The sequence below is a fragment of the Lissotriton helveticus genome, chromosome 6, assembly GCF_964261635.1.
Source record: "Lissotriton helveticus chromosome 6, aLisHel1.1, whole genome shotgun sequence".
NCBI classification, from domain to species: Eukaryota; Metazoa; Chordata; class Amphibia; order Caudata; family Salamandridae; genus Lissotriton; species Lissotriton helveticus.
This window is the reverse complement of record NC_136067.1, coordinates 2,058,744,327-2,058,771,244: the sequence shown is the minus strand read 5'-3', so window position 1 is coordinate 2,058,771,244 and position 26,918 is coordinate 2,058,744,327. Positions and strand designations below refer to the sequence as shown.

The window sequence follows — 26,918 nt, the reverse complement described above, 5'->3', positions numbered from 1 at the left end:
TCACTGCACACTCCTCTACTGGAGTAACTCCGTTTAGCTTATTTAAGGGTAGGTCGTCTTGTACCCATCTCAAACCTCCTTGGTTTTCTGCAAAACTATCTGATGTAGCAGGTTTTGGTGATAACACAGCCGGTTGGAGAGAAAGAGAGTTGGAAAAGATGGATAGGAGGAAGAGTGCGTATGATGTGAGGAAAGCTGTAAAAAAAACTGTGGTGAGTGTTGGTGATTTAGTGAGAATAAAATTGCCAGAGAGAAAATTTGGTATTTCTAAATATAGTAAACCAATTAAGGTTATCAAACTTTTAGGTAATGCTGTTAGGACTCAAGATCACAAGGTTTGGAACCTCAATAGAATTGCCAAATGTTGTCCAAATGATGCTGAACTGGATATTTCTCTTCCTTCCACTTCTGCAGATGATTTCTCTGTAAGGATGTCTGACAGAGTAATATCCATTCCTTCTCGCTTTAACCCCTTCCATGCTCATGACGAGCTCAGCTCGTCATGAACAATGGGAATCCAGGTCCTGCAGCACAGAAGAGGAATTGCCTTAGCACTAATGTGGTCAAAGAGTTTGTTTAGTATGTTTTATTTTCCTGTGTTTTTCTTATTTTGTTTTATTGATGATATGAGGGAGGTGTTGTAGTATTCTTATCTTGAGCCAACCTTTTTTGTGATGTTCCATGGCTCATGCTCCTCTCAGTTGTTCCAACATAGAATGTTATTTAGATAGAATGTTTTGCCTCAAACTACAAGTTAGTTGTTTGCTGGACTTTGTAGGATGAGGTCTCTTACTTTGAGGATATAAATAAAACCTCAATCATTGTATTCCTGCCTTTCTGCTATTTATTTCTGCGGCAACACTTCACAGTGGCCCAGCTGTTCAACAAGTCAGAGATAAAAAATAGCGGTCTAATTACACTAAGGTTAAGGCTTTTTGGCTCACATGCAGGATCGCATGCATACGATATATTATAGATCTATTTTTTCTCTAAAAAAAAAAAAAAAGGTAAATTGGACATTATGGTTAAGTTAAAAATGTCAGCTTAAAATTATCATTTTAAACTAACACAACCACTGAAATGTCCCTGTTATATTTATCTCAAGTAGCTTAGTTTAAAATAGTATGTTTTAATTGACATGTTGACCATATTATAGCATCACTTCAAATCTTGTTTTTTTCCAGAGAATTTCTTTGTTTTTTTTTAATGAAAGGCAGTTGCCATGTGCTTGATGGGATTGGGCACCCAACCTTCCTTTAAAAAAAAATATATATATAAAAGTATATATTTATAATAAACTCTCCTTCCTTTCTTGCAGATCCTTCTTCTCAGAAGGAGATGCGGGCAGGTCCACCAATAGTACAGCAGGACAAAATAGCCTTAGCCACTATACAAAAGATGATTGAGAATGCAGTGGAAGCAGCATTTGTTTGCCAGAGAAGGGGTTCTTGCTCCAAAAATGTCCAAAGTATCTACAGACACTAATGTGGATGCTCAAGACCTCAATGACAACGATGAGGTCAAAGAGCGTTATGTTCCGGGACAGGAGCTTTCAGATGTACTTCATCTTCATTGCCAGAAGCCCAGAGTTGTTCAATGTCACTCTCAACGGCGAGATCTAGAATCATTGCGTGCTCATGCAACAATAAGAAAGAGGTTGTCAACACAGTGGAAGGACATTTATCATCAGTCATCTCCCAGATTCTTGGTGCGCAGCTATCCCTTATAGAACTTTGCGGAAGAGTTCTTACCCACAGTAAAAGTGGACTCCCTCATGGCAGGTCTCTTCTCCCAAGGGATTATAATTTGAGAGGAGGTAATACTCCCTTAGATGGTACATAAGAAGCTGGAAGCAGCAATAAAAAAGTCACATGTGGCTTCAAACTTTGTGGTAAGAACAAGCATGTTCACAAGCTAGATGATACAGTCTTTGCTAAAAGTTATTCATGGGTTAGTGAACCAATGAAAAATAGGATTTATTTGTCATCAATACTTTTGCCATCATAGAGCAACAAATAAGCTTTCTCTCAGATGTTTCTTTTGACCTGTTGAGTGCAGCAGCATTATCTTCTGGAGCAGTAATATTCAACAGAAGGTACTTATGGATGTGTGCGGCCACCACCCAGAAAGCATTGTTGAGTCATCTACCCTTTACCAGAATCAGGCTTCTTGGCTCTCAATTTAAGGAACCCATCAGCAGAGATACATAAATTGTTGCAGCCTGTGCGTTCAGCCTTCGTGGCAACTGAATACTTTACAAGAGGGCTTTTAAACCTGCTTTAACATTCAGAGAGATTTAACAGCCCTTTCAAGGAAGGAGTTGCAGCCAAGGGAGCCCTGTCTCAGATAAATATCAGTCCCAGTTGACCCAGCCTGCGTTTCCTTTAGCTTAGCCTGACTATGCCAAGGAAGACCACAGACCAGTTGGGGGTTAGAGCAGCTGGGAACAACACATTTCAGACAAAAGGTCCTTGGAGATTGTCTCTTCACTCTGTAAGATGATCAGCATTATTAAAAGGACTTCACACCCTGTTGAGTAAGGCAGAGAGAATAACAATATCAGAAATCTGAACTGAACTAGTTGTTATTCAATAATCATTCTGGTACAGAAGCTGTCAGGGGGTTTAGACCAGTTGTAGAGTTGGACAATGTGAATACATTTATTTCATCTTAGACATTCTAAATGATAACTTCGACAAGCATCTTTCAATTCCTGAGGAAATCAGAATGTATGGCATCAATAGACCTGCTAGAGGCCTATCTGCATGTGTCAATGCACAAATCATATCAGAAGTTCCTCAGATTCTCAATTCAAGACAGCCATTACCAATTACAGGTCCTTCCATTTGGTTTGGTAACAGCACAAAGAATATTTACAAAACTTTTGGCGTCAGTGTAAGGTAGATTACATTCTTTAGGAATGTCACGCTTCCCTTACCTCAACGATTAGTTGATTGCCTCCTTCTTTTTTCTAAGACATTGGAAGATGTGGCAATACTGATCAAGATCCTGGAGAAACACAGATTTCTGATAAGCAGCCCAAATCACATCTCATCTTGGTACAAAAAAATCCAGTTAATTGGAGCTATATTCAATTCAGAGGTGAGTAGAGTGTCCTTACCAGAGTACAGAAGGATAAAACTTCTTTCCAATCTGCAGGGTCTCCTATCTAGGCAAGGGTTGACAGCCAGTGAACGGTAGCAGTCCAGGGGAATTTGGCTTCCATAGTATTCTTGGTCCTGTGGGCTTGTTTTCATATGTATCCCTTGGTAGGACGCCTGCATGAGCATTAAAACTCCTTATCATAGGCGAGTATCTGGTTCCAGCAACTCATCAAATTTCACCCTCTCTACAGTGGTGGCCCAATGCAGAGAATCTGACTAGAGGTTGTCCCTTTCAGCCTCTTCTCCCCAAGATAGTAACTACGGATGCAAGTGGAACGGGTTAGGAAGCAATCTTAGAGTAATGAGGGGTCCAGGATAAATGGAGCTCATGAGATATCCAGGCCTTCAAACAGGAAATAATTAAGGGCAGTACAATTAGCTCTGACTCATTTCTCACAGATCTTAATGGCGCATATATTCCAGGTCAGAACGGACCATAGGGTAGCCAGATCTTGGATAAATCAACAAGAGACAACAGGATCCCTGGATTGGTACTGCTTGAAACAGGAGCTAGAAAGCTGTACAGAGGGCAATCTGCCTCTTCTCAGCGCAATCTACCTTCCAGGGAAACAGAACTCTTGGACAGATGAGCTCAGCCATTCTGTCTCAAACTCAAATTTCTAGTGTTTTCATCAGAGGTTTTCAATTTGATGACTCAGAAATTTTAAGTACCTTGGTTAGTCCTTTTTGTGCAGGAAGCGTATTCTCTCCTCTCACTATTCTGTTCCCTCCCAATTAAGCTTAGACATTGGATGCTGTATCAGTAGTATGGCCTTGTGGAATGTTGCATGCCTTCTGTCTTATTCTTCACATACCAAGAGTCATTCAGAAGATTCAGGGTGATCTTGTATGGGTGTTGATAGTAACTCCGTGTTGGCCTTGCAGGAATTGGTTCTCTCATCTCGGCAGGCTATTGACACCCCTCCTTGGTTGTTTCAACTTAGTCCTCTACATTGGGAGTTCCATCATTAGATCAAGCAACATTGAAAAGACTCAGCACTCAAGGCATCCATCAATTTTAAAGGTTTGCAACCGGCATTGTATGTCCTTCTTGAAATGGTGCAATCTTAGAGGTCTTCTTCCTGTCTCTTGTGATCCACCAAAAGTGCTAGACATTTTGAGGGATGGCTTCCTCCTGTGTTTAGCGGTGTCCACATTTAGGAGTCAATGGGTGGCAATCTGAGACTTTAGAGGTAGAAAATGGATAGATATGGACAATTTATTAGAAAGTTTACTTAAAAGATATTCATTAAACACACCTGTTTCTCATTCTCCTGTAACCTCTTGGTTTGTCCCCTTAGTTTTAAGAGTTCTTTATTTTCATTCTTTTGAACCCCTAGAACAGAGGATCTTAAGATGGTGTTCAATAAGACATTATTTCTGTGATCTTTCTGTTTGGAGCATAGGATTGGAGAGTTAGGTGCCTTATTACACACTGATCCTTTTTTGAATTTCATTCCAGATAAAATGATTCTAAGACATGATATGTCTTTCGTTTACACCAAATCCTGTCTTTATTTCATGCGTATCAGGATCTAGGGCTCACTTCTTTTATTCCTCCTCTGCAGGAGATAAAAATGTGGACACTGAGTGTACATCACACACTCTCCTTTTAAGTTGAGCAAACAGCTTCATTCATGAAAATTTGCTACCTTCGGGCTGACTGGGCAAGGTTTATAGCATCTACTTATAAGCTGAGTAAATGGTTTAAAGCAACCATTAACTTTGCTTATGAGTCAGAAGTTAAAGATCTGTCAGGAGTGAAACAAGGAAGATCCACTTGTGGAGTTTCTAATTCATGGGGCCTTTGAAATGAAAGATATTTGTGCAGGGTCGGACTTCGACAAAAAATATGCCCGGGCATCAAAATAAAAATGGCCCCCATTAGTGAACCTACAAACCTAAAAAGTGAACCTAAAAAGCTGGCCCATATTTGCAAACCAGGCCAGTTTTAAGCTTTTAAAGACACACTGTATGGTTAATTTTCAATGTACGGGAGGGTGCATGCATTTTGCTGCAGGTAATGTTTGTGGTATAAAATAGGCACACAACCTACCAACAAATGGCTCTCACACTGACAGACAAACCTATCGAGCACTGCCCAATTACCATATAGGTCAGTTCAACCATGCATTTGTATAGTAGCCCCGTTTTTCTACCTCCACACATTTATGACTCACTACAGATTTCTGGTGGAAGGCAATTCCTCCTAAGACTTTGGGGTAAAGGTACTGGAGTTAGTAATCTCAGTGTAACTTCACCTCATATTGAAACAATAAATTCACTAGATTACATTTTTGTGTCTTGGGTGTTTGATTGCTGCTTGGTTATGTGCTCCTCCACGGGACAAGGTAATGACCTGTTTACTTAATCTTCATTACCCTGACTCATTGCCTTCATCTTCACACTCCTCCTTCCCCCACCACCCTCCCTTCCAAGAGCTCTAGGGTTAACATAGTAGCATTGTGTTGGTTTCCTGGAGCCAGAGTAATGGAAATTACTGGTAAGTAACTGAATAATTTCAAAGAGTTTTGTTGAATAACATCATGTTTCAGGAAGCAGTTCCACACTTACCTGCCATGGCTGAATGTCACTGGAGTTGGCACATGTTCCATTCACAAAGGGCCCATTGCCTGGCTTGCATAAAATAAGTTCATTCAGTGCATGTGCATAGACATAAACTGCAAGGTATGCATGCTGAGTATAACTCAGATCATTTAGTTCAAATAGATCTCTAGCCACCTTTTCTAATGCCTCTTTACCGGAGCAAGCTCCTACATTAGGACGTAAATCCCCTGGTGCTGTGTAATTTTCTTGGGACTGCACCCATTTGCAACTAAACGCCTTTTCCCAAAAGAGCTTTAGATATGTTTCTCCTGTAGATGTGGATGGGTGAAGGTGGCTGAGGAAGTCCCAGAAACCTGGCATTTGGCCTGTGATCTGCACCAGGCCTACTGTCCCATTCAACACTTCCCATGCTTGTCTGGTGAACAGTCCTGGAGTGATCCCAAATGAAGCAGAAGCAACAAACACCTTCCCTGTGACGTGTTGTTCGTAAAGAGCATCCATTAAAGCTATGACATGCATCTCCGGACTGTGCAGGATGATTACGTTGACCGAATGCTGCTTGATTACTTCCACCACCTTGAGGACCTTATTCTTGGTGTAACTCAAGTGGATCTTAGCCACAAACGTCACACAACCCCCATTCTTCTCGATTCCTTGCTGTATTGAATGACCACCTTTCTCTCCCACATCATTGTCCACCACCACCATCCCTACCCAGAACCATTCGAAACGCCTGATCAGCTGGGGCAGAGCAATGTCTTGGAAAAAGTTGCTTGGTACTGTGCGTACAAATGAGGGAAACTGAACCTTGTCGCTCAGAGCTGAAAGTGTGGATCCATGACTAATCTATAGAACAGAAGGCAAAATAGGACACTTCTTGAGAAAACATTAATTTTGCCAAGGAAGCCAACAGTGTTAATCATTTTGCAGTTGCGGGTTTGCACATGTTTTCAAACCTTGACAGCCCATAGAGGTCACATGAGCTTCATTATCATCAAAACACACAAGCCATAACTTGAACGTTTGGATAAAACAACCTCCAGCAGAGATAACACTTTTTGAATCCTTTCTTCATTTTTCAATTTATCGAAACCTCTCATTCTAGTACCATTTACCCATTTTCACATTCAATTTTCACCTTTCAATTTTTATATTTTTGTTCAATGTTTAATGTATTTATGTGACAGATACTGAGGATTTGTGGCTATAATTTATATATAAAAATGTTAATCATTTTTAATATGATATGCTATTGGATGCTTTCATCAAGTTTACCAAAGCTGACGATTGTAAAGAAAGTCCTGTGTACACTTTCTTAAGAAATTCCTACATTGTACAAGCTTATGTATTGCTATAAAGAATTTAGCTTTCACTGACATGTGTCTATTCAGATCCCTTGGATGCACTATATCAATAATTTGGAAATACAGCAAATATTTTATGAACCATACATAAAAATAAAAATCAGTTCCACACAGCACAAATATATAATGAACTTGAAAATATACAAAATACTAAAAGGAAAATGAAATAATCAAGTGCTGCAAATGCAAATTGCGAATAAAAATTACAAATCTCAATATTGTTCTAATGCATAGATGATCTGCTTGAGCAGAGGCATGCAGGTTGGCATTTGTCATGCCAAACAATAGTAAAAAAAAAGAGATAGCTAAGAGAAACATAAATCCTTAAGAAAGTTAAAGAAGTAGTAACTGAAGGAAACAATCCTTGGCTCTTCCATCCCCAGTAATCATTATTTTATATTTTATTACTTTGATATTTTAACATAGAATTAATACATGAATCAATACATGAATCAGTAAGTCCATCTAAATTTTGGGAAGATAGCAGACACATTTGTTTAGTTTATGTTGTACCTGTGTCTCTATGTCTTATACAATTGGGAGCTTTCATGTTATTTTTCAGAATGTGGGATGCAAATGTTTGGGATCAGTCTACATTTGGTGGAGCTTCATCTTTTCTACATAAAAGCTTTTTATGGATGCTTGGTATAATATCGTCTTTTGTTATATTTCCGGGTTAGGCCCATGTAGTTAAGTGGCTTATTTGTTACAGTATCCTATTTTTCAGTTGTGAACTTTTGCACATATTTGCATACACAACAATGTTGGATTTGTTTCTCTGAAATTACCTTGTACTAGGCCTCTACGCACTGTGTGCAAATGTCGTCTGATCTTCATCTACCGGGCGACAGAGCGATCTACATATCCATAACATCACTAATCTGTTTCTGTATACTGATTGTCGCAGCACATGTATTCTTTGCAAAAATTACGCTAGCTCAATAAATATATTGAAAAACGTACCACAGTGTATTCTCTGTATATTTCACTGAGAATAAGTAAGCACGAGTGACTGAGCGAAAGGTACTGATCTGTTTCCATGATCCCTCAAGGGTCAGGGTTGTCATGTGCGGTATTTTCCAGAAACCATTAGCTCCAATGTAAGTTATGAGGGGTTTACAGTGGCACTGTGAGCTAGCTGGTCTCTAGGCCAACATATCCTGCAAGGGTGTCCTGAATCAATCTAGGCACCAAGCCCCTAGTTTATGTTGTCCAAACAAATGAGCAAATTCTACGTATTATTAGGAACTACACAACATGGTGCTCCAACGTTGGTTGGGCTCTTATTTATCAGTCATGGCTTTTCAGAGACCCCTACTCACCTCCAAACCGGAGACGTCTGTGGTAGGAAGGGATAGATGCCTCAGCTGAGTATGTATACCCTATGTATTGGCTGCATGTTATTCAAGCTTGTAGGATCGAAATTCTACCACATTGTGCTAACCCTGTCTCCATAAATTAATTTAATTAATTACCTTTTTCTTTAACAATGACCGAAAAAGCTGAGGACATTGAAGAACAAGGAGTTAGACTTTAGTCACCGATTACGATGAGTGTTAGAAAGCCTCAGAAAGTTTCACTTCCGACCGCCTAATTACAATCTGGGCGGTTGAAATTGAAACCAGCTGGTCATTCCGGCTGGCTTCCAACGGGCGACAGTCGGAGACCGGCCCGTAATCCCAATCGACGGCATTTCCGCCGTTAGGATTACACTGCTCGTTTTCCGACAGGCTTTCCATACCAGGCTTTCTGACATGGAAAGCCCGTCGGAAAGCGAGTTTGGGGCCCCATAACAGGGCCTCTTCTCCTTGCGGCCTCTGGTTGGGGGCCGAGGGGGCACCTATGGTGCACCCCTGTTGATCCCTGCACCGTGTGACAGGCACCTTGAGGTGTCTGTCACGCAGTGCAGGGATGAACACAATCTCTCATTTCTCCATGGGAGCTTGTGCTACGGCCTGTTTACTGCTGTAGCACAAGCACCCATAGAGAAATGGGAGTATGTTGCGGTTTAATAGGGCCCTAAATATTACAGGACATTGCAGACATCAGTTACTATGAAATTAGTACATTACGGCCTCCCGGCAACGGGTGGAGATGTTACCCTCGTGGTTGAGACAGACAAAACATTCAGAACAGAGGTATTCTATTCTTGGGTTACATTCCCGCCTGTGGCTGCTCGCACAAAATTGTTTCACACTTACATTGAAGATGAAACACCAGAGAAATTCTTTCCATACGTTGACAAAGAAATTCTGTTAACTAACCAAGAACATATAATTTTGTTTAACTGGTGCCCTCCTCCATCAGAGCAAATGTGAGATTCAACCCGCTCAGTAAAGAAGGAGCAACAAGGCCGGTCTTAGCTGCTTATACACCACATTCTAATCTTGCTAATTTAAATGCAGCAGAAATAGGAATACTATACAAAGATCTAGTAAATAATTTACAGAAACCTCACGCAGTACTTTATGCAAACACTCACAGTTAACCCTGCGCGGACATATCAGGCTGCACAACCACAATTTCCTGAGACGGGTATCAGCCGTTGAATGCCATTATGGAAAAAGTTCCCACCAGTCAAAGGCAAATGCCAATCTGGAAAGCTCAGAAAATTTGGCAGCTTGAAGCAGTTTTTCCCCATAAGGGCCCGCAGGAAAAACTGAGAATATTAACAGTTTGCTTGCCGATGGGGATGGCTCCAGTGGTGGAAGATTGTGCCACTTGGGGTACAGTCTTCACTAACTTTTATACCAGAACACATGGTACCCCTTCAATATCAGTTCTACCTGAAGTACTGAAACAATTACAGAATGAGTACGGGGCAGCACCTTCCCTGGACTTATGGATGAAAATGGTTGGGAACTTCAACACAGTATCCTCTATATTGTCAAGTAACATAAAAGGGGAGGCAGCAGCACTGGCTATACACCAACGCATAAAGGAACACACTCCTGCACTGCAGGAGCAGGAATTACCTAAAATTATTGAAGAAACCTATGCTACGCGGGGTAGTGATAATTTGGGAGCAAGACCTCAGAAGCCAACAGTTAAGGGTAATTCTGAAAAGGATAGCTCCAAGCAGGCAGCCGATTCTTCGAAGAAGAAGTGTAATAATAAACAAAAGAATAAACTAAATAAAACACAATCCCGGGTTGGGTCTCCTCAACTTGAACCCACTGATAAAATATGTAATCTGAGAAACCATGATAATATAAGAAAGCCTAGGTATCAGGATACTAATACACATTCCTCTCATTCATTTCAAGATTCATCCGATACATGTTTGGAGAAAGGCAGACGGTCAGAGCACGGATCTGAAGGGCATGTGAAACCGAAAAGAGAGACCCATCGCAAATCAGACTACATAATACACCTTCATACCAGGTACCTCACCCCCTGCCCCAGTCTCCCCTGCTGCCCTCAGTGTGGGGCCATTGACATCCGGAGGCAGATCTCTATGGGGCAGACAGCAGTGCTGAATGTTCTCCAGGTACATACAAATCACCTCACACAAATTGTATAATTCCTGCAGAGCATACACTTGGACATGTCTTCCCTTCAGAGATCCAATCAGGCCCTAGCCTCCACACTGACAGCAGCATTGTCCCAGATTCAGCTGTCCCACCCACCCTCCTGCCTCTTCCCCATCCACAGTCCCTCCCTGACCCAAGCACACGTAAACATAAACATGCATCCACCTCAACATCCACATGCAGCACACAGACATAAGGGCAAGCAAACACACATGCACACTCACAAGACAGACGCCACAATCACCACAAAATATATGCCAACAGACACCACACCAGCATCCACAGACATGCAGCAGACCACACAACCCTCTGCCTCCACAGCCCCTAACCTTGCCTCTCCTCATACTCACTCTGCCCACAAAGTCCACCTCATTGCCCATGACCTCTTCCCTACTCGAACCTCCCAGCCCCCTCCCAAAAAGAAGAAAATGATCCTGGCGACCCTGCCATTCACTTCAGCCCCCCACCCACCACAATAAAAGTACCCCCACAAATTCACCCAACAGAGAATTCCCCTGGTTCAAAAAGTCCCAACCCCCTCCTGAAACCTCCAAACCCAAGAAATCCCACCCCAAAAAATCACCTGCCCTCCCTATTCCCTTGCAGACCCTTACCCATTACCGGATCCCCGAACTTGTGAAGCCAAGCCCATCCCCCCCTCCATCTAGCCCGCCCACTGCAGTTGAGCAACCCCCTCCATCTGACTCTCCCACTATATTTGACCCATCCCCATCTGACCCTCCCACTGCAGTTGTCCCACACACCTTCCATCTGACCCAACCACTGCAGTTGACCAACCCCCCCTCCTGATTCCATCCCTCTCAAAACCCAACCCAGTTCTCCTTAGTCTTGTCCCTTGGCGTCTGGCCAGCCACTAGATGCCCCTTCCGTGGGAGGTGTCCCTTTGCGTGACTAGTGAAGGCAAGTGATAAAGGGCATGCTTCATGTGGCCCATAAAAAGGATAAGCTGCATTGCACTGGTCATTGGCCTTTTTTGTATTAAGAGAATCATACTACTTTGCTGAATAAAGCATGTTATGATTTTATGTTCAGATTTGTATCTCCAAAATGTATTTGTTGTTAACTCTTATTCATGTGTGAATTGTGATGTATGTGTACAATGATGTTAGTATGACATGGATTGCATATGGTCCATGGAGTACAAGCACTTGGTTAGTATGTATCCTAGATTTTTGTGCCTACTTTGGCTAGATGTCAATGTCAACATTGGTTTTGTCTATGAGTGCGACCTGAAGTCATAAAGCTCTGTTTAGACAAACACACTTCAACATAGTTTATGCTTTCAGATGTCAACATAGTGCAAGTGTGGCAAAGTACAAAGGTTTAGGAGAAGCATGCTGCATATGTTTGTAATGTTCTGAAAGACAACTGTCTCATCAATATACCTGGATACATATGGACTTTGACTACATGGTAGTGACTTTGGGCACACCAATGTAGAAAAAGTAATGGTACAATTGTTGCTTGTGACTTGATAGTGTTGGACCCATGTCTGTGCCTTCTATTGATCCGGTACACTAGTGGCGATGACAACCTTGCCACAGGTGACATGCTAATACCCTTCAAGGTTGTGGACCCATATTATACATTTCCTGTGCCCATGGTGTGTGTAAGGTAGGCATGTTTCTGACATTGTCCTGACCCTGTGGCCTTCCAGGACTCCACTTTCTGCAGATATTCCTGTTAGGCAAGGGGTCTGTGATCTGTATTGTATAGTGCCTTTAAAATAAGATGTCATTATTGACATCCTGATTTTGTTTGGGTACATCATCAGGACATGTCTTTGTAAGTCACAGTGAGTTACTGTCTTTACAGGGACACAGCTGTTGTATGTGTTAGTTGAATGTGTACACAACATATGGTACATGAATGGTTGTCACACAATTAGAAGGCTAGTGATGACAGGCTGTAAATATAGAGTCGTACACTACCTAGCATTGTACTGTACCTCTCATCCTGGCCTTATGCCACAGTTAGAGTGTGAGAGTCTGGCCATTTCCCAATTCTAGGAACTGGACATAGGCCACATCATGTTCATGTGATGTTCCTTTGGATTCTGTATTGGGGCACACATGGCCCTGCATTTGCTCATACACCCAGAACAACATTTAACTGTGCTTGGTCATCCAATGCTCCTTCTAGCCCCCTCATGTGACACCGCTGAAGGTATACCTTTTCAGCATGAAAATGCACAGCAACAATCTCCTTCTTGTCTCAGTTCATGCAAGCAGTCTGAACCTCAGTTGTTGGCAACAGGAGTGGATTTAGTTCAGGGTAAATGCTGTGTGCCAGTCCGGGCTGGCACTGCCTGTGGACAGCTGCCCATGGCCTCACAAATGCTAATGACTACAGAGCCCAGCAACAGAGCAATGCCTTTAGTGAGCTGTCACTGTTACAAGCTACAGGTGGACAGACCCCTCCATTGGGTTTTCAGCCATTGTCCATCAGGGTAATGCACAATCAACACACCTGGGACTCTTAGAAATGAGCTGAGATTTCAATGTGTTTGGCACAAACAGTCCTTCAGTTTATATACTGGAATGAGAATTGCTTAATCTGAGTGTCTTTTCATGCCACACTTGATTTGCTCTCAACCCTCACTCGGCGTACACAATGTATGGTCATCATTACAGCATGTGGTCACATCACTTGAGGGTGCTATGGATGATGTGACCACAACCTACCCCTTCCTGGATGAACATCGAGGAATCATATGGTACGCCCCCACAAATGAAGTCTGACAGCCATAATGGCACTGTAGCACATTGGGCACTGCTCAACAGGGATGAGGGCAGAGTGTGAAAAGTGGAGAATGGATCAGATTTGGGATTTTTGCACACTTTTCCACTGACAATTGTTTTGTCTGTACCGGCTAGGACTATACATTTTTACACACACATCATTTGTAGTTGAGCATATGATATGTGTGTATCTTGTCATTTGTGTATAGATGACAATGAAATACTTTTGAGCTATCCTTGATGCTGGCAAAGATCACACAGAGATTAACTTGGAGTGCTGTTATGTCTAGTGGATTGCCCTGTGCTACATGTGGTAAGCCGAGTGGACTGTGAGTGCACAGAAGTGTTGTGGGCCCATATGCTGTGCAGGGGCTACCGGGGCCTGTGTTACACCCATTCACTAAATTGACAGACAGGGGAGGAGGTGGATGTTGGGATGTGAGGCCTAGCTGAACATGTGGTTTGCAAGGTTGATGTTTTATTGTCTGAGCTAGCTAAACAAGGGTAGAGGTGAGAGAGGCAGGTGTTTCCATTTTAGAAATGGAGTAGAGACTCAGATGTAATAGAGTCAGAGCAATTTAGAATGTTATGAGAGTGGGTGGGAGGAGTTAAGGTTAAAGGCAGTTCTTGGATAGGATACATGAAGTATCCTCATTGTTACAATGTGAATTGTTTTAAATGCTGGGGTGTGGGAATCAGAGAGTGGGATCTTTTAAGACTGGTTGAAGCCTGGGCGCAGTATGATAGGAATAGGTATATCTGATTGAGGTAGAACCAGCTACACAAGGTTAGAGACTGGCAGGACAGGAGAGCTGTAGTCTGTGGCACTCCAGTGAGAGAAGACTATGATAGGGCAGTGTCATTGAGAAAGGTAGTTGTTAATGTGCGGAAGTCAATAGAAGTATGGAGCATGGATGAAATGTGAATTTGAGAGAGCCACCGTGAGACAAGGTTAAAGTTTTCATTTGAAACAAAGTTGATAGGTGTATGTCAAGGGTATACACCAGTTGTTTAACTTAGGGTGCTGGATGGGGAGATGTGAGGTGTTGGCCAGTAGATGTATGTTTTGTTTGAATCTGTGGATGCACTTGTTTGTCAAATGACTATTAGTAGTCGATAAGTAGAGTAGGGTGAGTGAACGGTGAGAGGCGAATGAATGAGGACACATTCATTAAGCAATTTAAGTGTCTAGATTAGAGATGTGTTGAGGTGTTAAGTGTGAATGTCAGGGTTGGATATAATGCTGCACCTTCTGTAAAAAAGTGTGGTCCAAGCCATTAGTGAGGGGCAAAATGGGGATGAGAGGTGTATCTTTGACTTGATACAGTTAATGTCTGCTGAGGAGGTGATGATTACAGTCTATTGTGTACATAGCATGAATGGGAGCAGTGCTATGTACATAGTGATGAAGAGAGGATGCTGGGAATATAGGTGTGGGTCTAAGAGGTGCAGCACAGAATGTGCATGTGAGAGTCTGGGTGGAAGAGTTAGAATACATGGGTGGAGGGCAGAAATGGATTTAAGGATGGCAGCAGCAGAGGGTGATTGTGAAGAGTTTGCGTATGATGGATAGGTTGGGAGACGAGCATGTACTTTGAGGTGGATGTGAGAGAGGTGAGACCAGCACAAGTAGAGATTATGCAGGCCAGGAGGTCATGTTGAAATGTACACATGGAAATGATAGGTGGATATAAGTATGCACAAACAGTTGCCAGATGAAAATTTAGGATGTAGTATGTGTTAGCTGCAGCTTGCGGAATGCCACTGATTGTTCATGACAGATTGCTGACATGGCCGCTAGGATAACACTAGCATATGCTAGGCCGCTAGGAGAACACTAGCATATGCAAAACCTATTGGCATCACAGGACATGTTCCTTCCACCTAGCCTTGCCTTGGCTGAGTTGTGTGTGGGCATAACTGCCAAGTTACCCTTTGTAGGTAGATGTTGTCACTGATTGCTCAGTCTTCCCCTTGGATCCTGCCATGGGATTTGAATACTGTAACTCCAGGTGAGACATTTTGATACCATGTCCTGACTGTACAGGTATGTATCCTAGCTCATACCCCGCAGGCTAGCCTCAGTGAACAGTGGTGAAGGAATGGCACATGTCCACCAGGGGTGTGTAAAACTGGCCTGGCAAAGCATATGGAGCCCCAAGATAGTTGTGTCCCAATGTATTTGAGTGAGGTGTGTGTGCAAGCAGACCTGGGTGCATGCTAGGGATTGTATTTAGGGATCATCTGTCTGAGTCCTGCTCTGCATCTGTGCTGGATCCTTCACATGTTGTTATTCCTGACACATCCAACATCCCATGCTGGTTGTGATTCCCTATGATGACCTGGCTACCTGCCCCGCAGTGAGGCTGAGATAATGGAGAGCGGAGACTTTGGTGGATGCCTGCTCAGACACTGCTGTAAAGATAAGGACACAGGATGTGGGACTAAATGATTGAGTCTATGGGGAAGTGGCAGACCAGGTTGGACTGCATTAGTCAATTTTGTGTTTATAGTCATGTACTGATCTGTCAACAATTGGTGTACCAGGTTAAGTGAGGTGTGTGATTCTAAACAAGCTAGGCCAAGCTTTTCCATTTGATTGGGTGGATGTATTATATTGCATATGCTACTTGGTAGATCAGCCATATATTTTGACATCATTTTCATGTGGGGTTTATACATGGTGTTGGTTAATTTCAAACTATACAGACTAGATAAGGTGCTTCTTGCTATGGTGTTTGAAAAATGGCAATGTGGTTATGGTAAATGATGTCACTTCCTGCAATGTGAAATTCTATGACATGAGATCTTGTGGTATTTATATGCATTTCAGATAGTTAGGGTCTGCCCAGGGAAATGATGAATGTAGGTGCGGTCCTGGTGCCAGTGTATATGTTTCTGTGGACATACTTTTGTGAGTGCATTGATGTTCTGTTGCCCTGTAATGTTTTGTTGTGTGCTGTGGTGTACTCATCCATTCATTTCGGTATACAGACATATATCTAGCTATGGGCATTCTTGTTCAAACATAAAATTTGTGTTTCTCCCAGTAGTATTTGCCGGTCAGACTGTAGATACCTGATGATAACATTCCCTCATTTGCCATAATAAATATGCAACTGAACACTTTCTAATCTATTGACTTTCGCTGGGTAGTTACGTTAATCTGTAATGGTAGATGCCTTACTTACCGCCGGCGACGACTGCATGGGTTCGGGTTGTAATGTTCATCGTAGAGGTATAGTAGAGCAATGACATGAACGATGGACTCCATAGCTGCAAAGCAGAGGTCACAGGAAGCATGTTGTGACGACATTCGCAGTTGAAATACTCCGCTTCCACATGCTCTGATGAGGTGGTTGGTCCGACAGTTTCAGCGTGTAGGAAATACACATTCTTAATTGGGCGGGCGGTTCCGGGGTCGGAGTCACTCAGAACGGCTCTGACCGGCGTTTCCGATGGCTTCGCAGTCGGAATTTCCATTCACAATTGGAGAAACTGAGTCGGCCGGTAAGCAATGGATTTTGGGCATCAGATTGTACAATGGGCCGACCGCCTCCGGCAGGACTGTGGAGGCACTTCCGACCCACATCGTAATCAGCCCCCTAGATATCTCAAACTGATTTTTTTGCCAAAATATAGCACCTAGAAGCGGGTATTTGACAGCATTTTCACAGGCAAATTTTGTTGTTTACCATAGTATTATAAGAATAGCCCCTGGCTGTATTCAGCTACAGTAACAGAGTGACTTCAAAATTTTGATTAGGAGGCATTGTCATATGTAAATGATATTTATCTTAAGGACGATGAGTTAATGGAAGTTGATGAGACAAAATATTGAGTTGTAAATATAGACTTGCACAAATATTGAGTCAAAAATATTCTGACATGGAAATATCATCAGCAAGAATGTCGTTGTCAAGAATGTCGATTTTAAGGTAAGTAAAATCGATTTTTAAAATATCGAGGTTATTAATATCGATTACAATATTATATTTGTTTATAATATCGATTTTAAAGCATTGTTATGTATATTGGCATATATTTTAAATGTATTTGATGTAATGTTTTTATATAATTTTTGTTTATGTTTTTTAATGTATTTGTAAATTATTTAGTAGTTATTAAATTGAATGTAAGTAACTTAATACCATAATTATTGTTTTACAATTTAAATTTAATCTGTGGGTTGTGGGGTTTATAGGGGTTTAGGTTGAAAAGTAATTTAATTTTAATTTATTGATAATTAATATTCATTACTTAATTTATAATTAATTATGTTAATAGTGTCAATTATTTTTTCAAAATATGTTTTCTATGTGGGTTTTGTGGTTTATTGAAGTACAGGTTGGGAAGTAATTTCATTTTAATTAAATAATAAATAATTGCTTCCTAATATTAATTATTTAATTGATAATTAATTGTGTTAATTGTGCAAGTAATTTTGTTTAATTGTAGGTGTGGGTTGTGGGGTTTAAAGGGGTGCAGGGTGGTAAGTAAATGTAAATAATTAATATTTATATATTTTTTAATAATTATTATTTAATTTATAATTAATATGTTAATTTTGTAATGACTTTTTAAATACATTTTACGATTGTGTTGTATATTGTGTGTGGATATGTTGTGGAAAGTTAAATAAATTCATTTAAATAATAATACATTTTTAATTATTGATAATTAGTTTGTTGATAAATATTTATGTTAATAGTGTAAATATTTAGCTTTTTAAAGTTGCATTTTAACTGTTAGTTGTAAGTTTTGTAGGGCTCTATGGTGAGAGGTAACGAAAATAAAATCTATGTTATAAATTCTTTTTTGTTAATAAAATATTTTTAAATAAAACAATTTTTTAATGACAATTATTTTTGGATTTAATTTGTAATAATGTTTGTAATTATGTATGCTGTGTATTTACAATTATAATATGCATCTATTTTAAAAAGGTTTATAATAAAAATATTTTGCTTTTTTATTATTTATATTTTAATTTGTTATTTTGTTTTTGAATTTATTTTATTGCTTTGTAGATAATGTATTTGTTTCTAATGTAGTAATATCTGCAGTAGGAATATTATTTTTTTCCTTAACAATCGAACACTTTACCTACTGTTTCACTGACTGGAGCGGGAATAGTACATTTTGCCTTTCTACAATCCAACACTTTTCCTAACGTTGCATTGACTGGAGTGGGAATATTAATTATTGCCCCTCTACAATTCAACACTTTCCCTCCTGTTGTACTCATCAGGGTGGTAATAGTAAATGGTACCCCTCAGCAATCCAACACTTTCCATACTGTTGCACTCATTGGCATGGGAATAGTAAATTTTACCCCTCCGCAATCCAACACTTTTCCTAATGTTGCACTGACTGGAGTGGGAATATAAAATGTTACCCCTCTGCAATCCAACACTTTCCCTACTGTTGCACTGACTGGAGTGGGAATAGCAAATTGTACTCCTTTGGAGTGGGATTATTACATTTTATTTCTCTGCAGTCAAACTTTTTACTAGTGTTGTAATAATTGCATTGGAAAAAGTAAATTTTTATACTCTGCAATTTAATATTTTATCTGATTTTGTATTTATTGTAGTGTGAGTAGCAGATTTTACTTTTATGTGATGTAACAAGGTTATTACTGTTGTGTTGTGTGAGTGGGGAGTAGTACATTTTATATATTATTAGTATAAGAATGTGTTTACTTTTGTTTCAATTATAGTGGGAAATGTATATGTATTAATTTTAATTGCTTATAATGTATTTTATTTTATTTTAATTTTAATAATTATGCTTTTGTTTATTTAGAAAATTAACCATAATCAAATTTAAAAATAATAGTTAAATGATATTTTTAAATAGAAATATGTTAATATATATGTATAAATGTGTGTGTATAACTTTTTGAAAGTTTATTTGTTATGTTTGTTAAAATGTATATATTAAATGTATTTTTTATTAAATTAGTATTAGTATGTAATATATTTTATTTTTAATATTTTAATCTGTATATACTTAAAAATGAATATTTAATACAACTATATTATTGTAAACAATATTTTTTTCGATATTTTTGAGTATAGGCAGTCGATATGTTTGTAGTCAATATTTCTTGCCATATTTTTGTAGGTCGATGTTTAGCTAGTCAATATTTTGTCATGGCTTGGAACGCAAGAACGGATTTTATACAAATTACAATCTGTGCAAAATGCAGCGGCCAGAATTCTGCTTGGCATCCCTAGCCGCCGCCCCACCTCTCTGGCCATACGTCACCTGCATTGGCTAAGAGTCAAGAGTCGGATAAAATTTAAGGCACTTTGTATTGCCTATAAGGCCATCCATGACTCTGGACTCAGGTTCCTCAAAGAGGCTTTTCGGATCTATGCTCCGCAAAGAGCTCTTTGTTCGGCTGGTACCCACCTCCTTTCTGTCCCACGCACCAGAACCACCAGCTGGGGAGACAGACGTTTTTTAGTAGCCACCCCTAGGCGGTGGAACTCTCTCCCTTTGCCCATCAAAACCAGTCCCACCCTTACCATCTTCCGTAAACTCTTGAAAACCTGGTTATTCAATCAATGAGTCTTCTGGTAGCTATCTGTCCCAGGCAGTCCGATATGCGCCGAGACACCTTCGGGTATTTGTGCGCAATAAAAATCTCAAAAACATAAACATAAACATAAACCTTAATGGAACACTTGGCAAGAGTAAACCACATAATTCTAGGGTTAACTGACCTGGGTTACAAATTTAATTTAAGAAAATAAAAAAATGCCCACCCCAATGTCCTATTTCTGGGATACGTATTGTCAAGTGAAGGCAAAAGCCTGGCAGCCCATCTTTTAGAAAAATGCTCACTACTACTCCAACCTCCAACAACTCTGAAAAGACTTCAAACCATTTTAGGAATCCTTAGCAGGACATACATTGTGGATTATGAAGAGTGAATAAAACTGTTCTACCGCTTAATCAGACCTGCTTTTATCAATCAACCATTAGACATAGAAACGTACAAACATTTTATGTTCCATACAAGCTGACATTATAGCTTCCAAACATTTACACATGGTGACCCGTGTAGTTGCTAGACCAACCGGGTATACCTATATCAGTTTCAATGAGGGTGATACGGTACCTATTGCATACAAATCACATTTGTACACAAACACTGAAATGCGTATTGCACCCACTAAAAAAATGGTCACAGCGGTACAGACTTCTGTAGTGAGAAAGAGAGCACTGGCTCAGGGGAAGTAAATTATTGTATTTACCCCAGTACCAGCCTTAGAGGCCACTACCAAAGCAAGTGTTCCAAACGCTAAAGCCTTGCATCCAAGTTGGATTCAATGAGCTAACTCTCTCACTGCAAAAGATGTGGACTTCCGATACGACTCTACACTTCACACACAAGCATTCCTGCAGTATGAACAAGAATATCCCCTGCCGAATGAAATAATGCCACTAGATTGATAAAAATACATCATTTATATCAATGGCTCTGCTCAACCTGCCGTAGGAACGTGCCAAAAATATTCTGCGGCATGCGCAATCGTAAGGGGGCGCATGCATGACGGTATGTTCTGTCCCAAAAAAACACACACTCAGTCCCTAAGGGACTGTACAGCGCAACTGGCAGAACTAAAAGCCCAGATAATGGCACTACAAAGTATGGATCCCGAATTTGCCACACTCATAGTGTGCGATTCATACTACTGTGTCCTGTCATATAACAAATATCTTCACTACTGGGATCAAAATTGATTTTGAGATTCAAAGGGTTGCACAATCAAGCACAAGATGTTTTGGGAAAAAGTAGCAAAGCTGAAAGAATGCATGCCAAGGGCTCATATTATCCATACATTAAGCCATCAATGTGTTAGCGGTCACGTGGAAGGGAATTCAATGACTGTGGAAAGCCACTAAGGCAACAGTCCGTACTACTGCCGTTGCTGTAATCACTTGTTCAGGTACGAGGTTAGACAGAGACATCATGGTGGCTATAAATACGGCCCGCAAAGACACCCACCTGCCAAAAGGCTTTCCACTCAAGTACTCCTACAAGTTAGATGCACAAAACATACCTTATGGTCAGATTCCAGGAGTGGGGGATAGAGTTATACCAAACACTGATCGCAGGTTCGGACTGATACTAGTTGCACTTGAGGGTCTGGGTTCAGCTCGAGCAGGGATTTCAGCTACAGTATCATTACTGAAGCATCGCTACTCGTGGCCAGGTCTTACCCAACAAACCAAGGTCTCTGCTAATAGATGATATGTTCCACTGTAGCATGTTCAGCGCATATACCTCTATTGATCTCAGACAAGCCTCTGGCTTGTGCTTATTTGGACCACTGTGTCCCCTTACACTCAGATGGGGCTTACAAGTATATCTTGGTGGCAGTGGACTCATGCTCCAGATTCCTGTGGGTTTGGCCGCAGTACTCGGCTTACACCTGGACTGTTAGACACAATTTGCACATCTTTATCGGGACATATGCAATTGGCACACTACATTCTGACCAGAGACCGGCGTTTAGCTCTTGGGCTTACAAAGAAGCAATAGGAAGTTTGGGTGTGGCCTTGTAGTACTCATCTGCCTACCATCCCAAGGGAAATTAGGTAGTTGAGAGGAAAAAACATGACTTAAAGCAGTCCTTTACCAGCAGGGGTATTCGGCTCAGGTGACAGAGGCCAGCATGCAAGGAAAAGCCCTAGACTGGATCCGCTCGTTCCTCATAGGAAGAAGCCAAAGGATCAGACTACCACCCTTCATCGCCCCCACCGACATCACCTGCGGAGTACCATAGGGGTCATCTCTGAGCCCGACCCTCTTCAACATCTACATGGCCCCCCTTGCAGACATCGCCCGACAACACAGCCTCAAAATCATATCCTACGCCGACAACACCCAGCTCATCCTCTCCCTCACCAAATACTCCACCATCGCCAAACTCAACTTCCAGAGAGGAATGCAAGAAGTGGCTGACCAACAGTGCCTAAAACTCAACGCTGAGAAAAAAAAAGTCCTCGTCCTTGGAACCACCCCATCAGCATGGGACAACACCTGGTGGCCCACCGCCCTCGGAAGCCCACCCACCCCCTCAGACCACGCAAGAACCTCGGCATCATACTCAACGCATCACTCTCCATGAACGGACTGGTCAACGCCGTCACCTCCAGCTGGTTCAACACCCTCTTCATCCTCTGAATGACCTTCAAATGGATCCCCCCTGAATCAAGAAAAACAGTCACCCACGAACTGATCACCAGCAAACTCGACTATGGCAATGCACTCTACGCCGGCATCAACAAGTCCCTACTCCGCAAACTGCAAACAATACAGAAAACCGCAGCCAGACTTGTCCTCGACATCCCCCGACGCAAACACATCAGTCAACATCTGCGGCGCCTCCACTTGCTCCTCGTGGAGAAAAGGGTCGCCTTCAAAATCCTCACTCACACCTACAAGTGCTTGCACAACTACGGACCCAAATACCTACACAACAGAGTATACTTCCACATACCCGAAAGAAACCTGAGATGATCCAACCTTGCACTGGTCAATACCCCGCGGATCGACAGAGACAGATCAGGCGGAAGATCGTTCTCCCACATCGCGGCAAAGACCTGGAATGAGCTACCAGCAGACATCAGGCGTGCCTCCTCCATGTACACCTTCAGGAAGACCATCATGACCTGGCTCTTCGACTGAACAGAGCAGCGTTCACCCTCCCTTCCCCCCAGTGCCTTTAGATCCTCACGGGGAAGTAGTGTGCTTTATAAACCCTCTAATTGATTGATTGACTGTGTTAGGTAATATGCTGTTATCATTGATCTTTTGTACAAATCCGCCATTATGATGTATAAGATCATGTCTCTTCGTTAATTAGAAAATTTCAATACAAATTATTTAAAAAGAAAATACCTAAGCGGTTGTGCTCCATACGAAGTCCTGTTTGGGGTAAAATGTGGTTGCCAGACCTTGATAGTGTCTGCGCAGTGGTGGCGGAAACACCATTTGACATCAATGAACGTTCAGCTGTTTTACAGGAGCTCAATGAATTCCGGGCTTTACAAAGCAACGTCCAAGTAAAACGTACCGCCACAGAGGAAGTGAAGCTAGTTCCAGAACTAGCTGGGTCCCGAAGATTTGGGACTTGGTCAGGGAAAAAATTGTGGATAAAAAAAGAATTTGGGCCATCTTACCTGTCCTGGCAGTCGCAAGGTATCAAACTGTACTTCTTCTGCCTCTTGACGGCAGCCGAGACAAAAGGTTTGTCTCCATTGATCTCATCAAATCACACTATGTGGCCAATTTTCAACAGTAGGCTCCTGGGCTCCTGGATAGCCGTCAAACTCCTCTAGCTACCATACAGGAAGTTCAGATGGAAGCTTTAATAACAACAGAAGATTCCAAACTCCAATGAGAAATATTAGACTCCAATGAAGTGCTACTTCTCCCTGTTTAAACAACTACAACAGTACAATCAACAAGTACAGAAATCTAATTTTGAAATATTGACGACGTTTATGTGAATATGCCACAGATCGAGTCATCTCCTGCTTCTACAAAACCTGCTGAGCTGTCAAAAATAGACCGGACGGCATCTGGCTACTTTGTACATTATGACCACTTTTCATCGGATTCCAGTGAACCTGAGCTATCACCACCACACTCCCTATCAAGTTATAAGTGTATGCTCTCTATCTTTGGCTGAAAATTACATACTTTGTTGTTACATTAATACATCTCTGGATTACAATTGTATTACTTTTCTTGATCCTCTGGATTGGTTTGCTAACTGTCTTTTCCCTACTTTTGAACAACCACTACCTCCCAGAACGCTCTCCAATACAATATGTGAACTTGGTTCAATGACTACATGCATCATCACACCGTAAACTAAGGGACTTGTCCCTGGTGAACTTTATAGCAGTTCCAGAAGGTATAATGTGGGACAAGGTATCGTATGATGTGTATGGTCCTACTGAACATTTGCAAATTCCATATTTGTTTAAAATTCTTTAAATGATTTCATCACTTCTGGTACATACTCTGATGATTGGGACATTGAAACTGTGCACAATTTCCTTGCAGACCTAGAGCAATCGGCAACATTTTCTAATGATAAATTGCATGATGGTACATCTAATTTTGGCGACATGTTCTGTTATCATCATTATGGTCACTACTCCTTAAATAAAGCTAGTATCCCTCACGCTGTTTATAATTACACTCAATAGGAAAACTGCCTAACACCGCTGAAAGGTAATTCAAAGACAATTGAATAAAGATTTGCTTATTTTTTTGGTTTTCACACATGAGACCCAGCCTCTTATTTTTATAGGCTTGAACCTACACCTGCAAAGAAAAATATGCTAACAAACATCAAGATGATATACTCTGCCCTTTATTTCCTAACTGTACTGGGTTTCAACTTTTGGAAAGACACCATAGATGCAAAATATGTCTGTGGGATGAAAGATTGGCAGGTTCAGGGAACTGAGGCCTTAATTAGGGCATGCCTCATACCTCATCAAATGTTTTTCCTGAATAAAACAGTGCAACAAACTTCCAGTCATGGGATAGCCAAAATGAAGGATTTGTACACACCTCGTATTCCTGCACTCTCACGCTTCGAGAATTGGCAGCACTTAACACACTTCACTGAGGATATACTAGACAGCATGATGCGTAATGGTTCTTACAATTCATCAGAACCAAATTGGAAGGGATGGTTGGTTTGGCCTGTGATCACTAATGGATGTCAATCTAGAGTCCTGGGCAACACCGAAGGGTTTAAGATCAATAGGCCTGATCAGCGATATGTACAATCAGAACACTCGGGGTGGTAACATTATATAGTGTTGGGAAGTTGTGCTTTGATTGGCTAAAGACCTCAACACTCTCCCAGGAGAAGCAACACTTATCCCTTCTTTCTGATGACATGGATCTCAAGAATTTTATATTAGGTCCCCGGATCCCAAGTCAAAAGCACTTATTGTATGGAATATACAATGAGTTGTGGAAAATTTCTCAACAGGAAGTTACTGAGAGACTGAGCAAGATTGATAAGGCTAATTTAGAACAGGCTTTGGCTTTGGTTGCCAATGGTATGACCACATTATCAGCTAGAATGTATTCACTGGGCAACCAAGTATTGTCTGCAATTGATATAATACAGCAAGATATGTCTATATTACAGCATGGACAGTCACAACTACAGTCCATTGTGATGCTAAGCTGGATGTTGCAAACTCTACGTTTAGGCCACGTCTTCAACTGGTACTAGTCTGTTTTATAAATATGATCTAACAGATAGATAGATAGTAATGGCACAGAGAGATGCAAAATATACCATGTTGCACATTGAGAAATTTGACCAAATACCTTTCATCGTGGCTGAGACACCATCCAAAAACTGGATAATCCATGGTTACATCACCCTACCGGTCTCCAATACCGACAGGTAGGCAGATATGAAGTGCTAGGGGAAGGTTATGTGCATGATTTCTAGGAATTACCATTCGTATTAAGATACAGGAATGGAGACACAGATGTTTTCCTTAGTGGTTCCGGCTGTGAGGATGCTTTAAACGGGTCCTTAATTTACAAAGACATTTCTCTTCATGGAGCATGCAATGTTTCGGTAGCGAACTTGTCCTGTTATCTGTAGGGTTCTCCAGCTGCTGTGATTAATCCAGTTTTCAAGTTGCTTTCGAATTGGAAGTATTTGGTGCTGAATGATCAAGGTTGCTGCATATTGGAACAAAGCGGTACAAAAGGGGATGGTGATGGACGGAGCATCTGAACCAATCAAACACTCACACCCAGTCAACAGATCTGGGTTTAATCCATCACCGTTCTTTAGCCCACTCTGCCACCCCAGTTCAGACATGGCCATATGCAGATCAGTCTGACCCTGTGCCTCATGGGAACAGTCCAGCCTGAACTGCCAAGCCATGCCTTCCCTGGACCGGAAACAAGCTTCCTAGACCGGTTTCTGGCATACAGCCGTCTTGAGCCAGGCTTGAATCCAGTGGCAAAGTGAGCAAGGGACTCACGTCTGAGCATACCCTGCCAACTTATGGTGAACAAAGCGGTACAAAAAGGGGTGGTGATGGACGGAGCATCTGAACCAATCAAACACTCAAACCCAGTCAACAGATCTGGGTTTAATCCATCACTGTTCTTTAGCCCACTCTGCCACCCCAGTTCAGACATGGCCATATGCAAATCAGTCTGACCCTGTGCCTCATGACAACAGTCCAGCCTGAACTGCCAAGCCATGCCTTCCCTGGACCAGAAATAAGCTTCCTAGACCAGTTTCTGGCATTACAGCTGTCTTCAGCCAGCCTTGCTTGAATCCAGTGGCAAAGTGGGCAAAGGACTCACGTCTGAGCATCCCTGCCAACTTATGGCGAACAAAGTGGTACCAAAGGGGGTTGTGACGGACGGAGCATCTGAACCAATCAAACACTCACACCTAGTCAACAGATCTGGGTTTAATCCATCACCGTTCTTTAGCC

At 41.4% G+C, this 26,918-nt stretch overlaps 1 protein-coding gene across 1 annotated transcript in view; it reads right to left on the bottom strand.

Moving 5' to 3' along the window:
* LOC144762984 (extracellular calcium-sensing receptor-like) overlaps positions 1-26,918 on the bottom strand; it is a 175,180-nt gene that overhangs the window by 80,832 nt on the left and 67,430 nt on the right. The window contains exon 4 of the mRNA XM_078648297.1: positions 5,739-6,578. Coding sequence (XP_078504423.1) covers positions 5,739-6,578 — 840 coding nt within the window. The remainder of the gene's footprint in view (positions 1-5,738; positions 6,579-26,918) is intronic.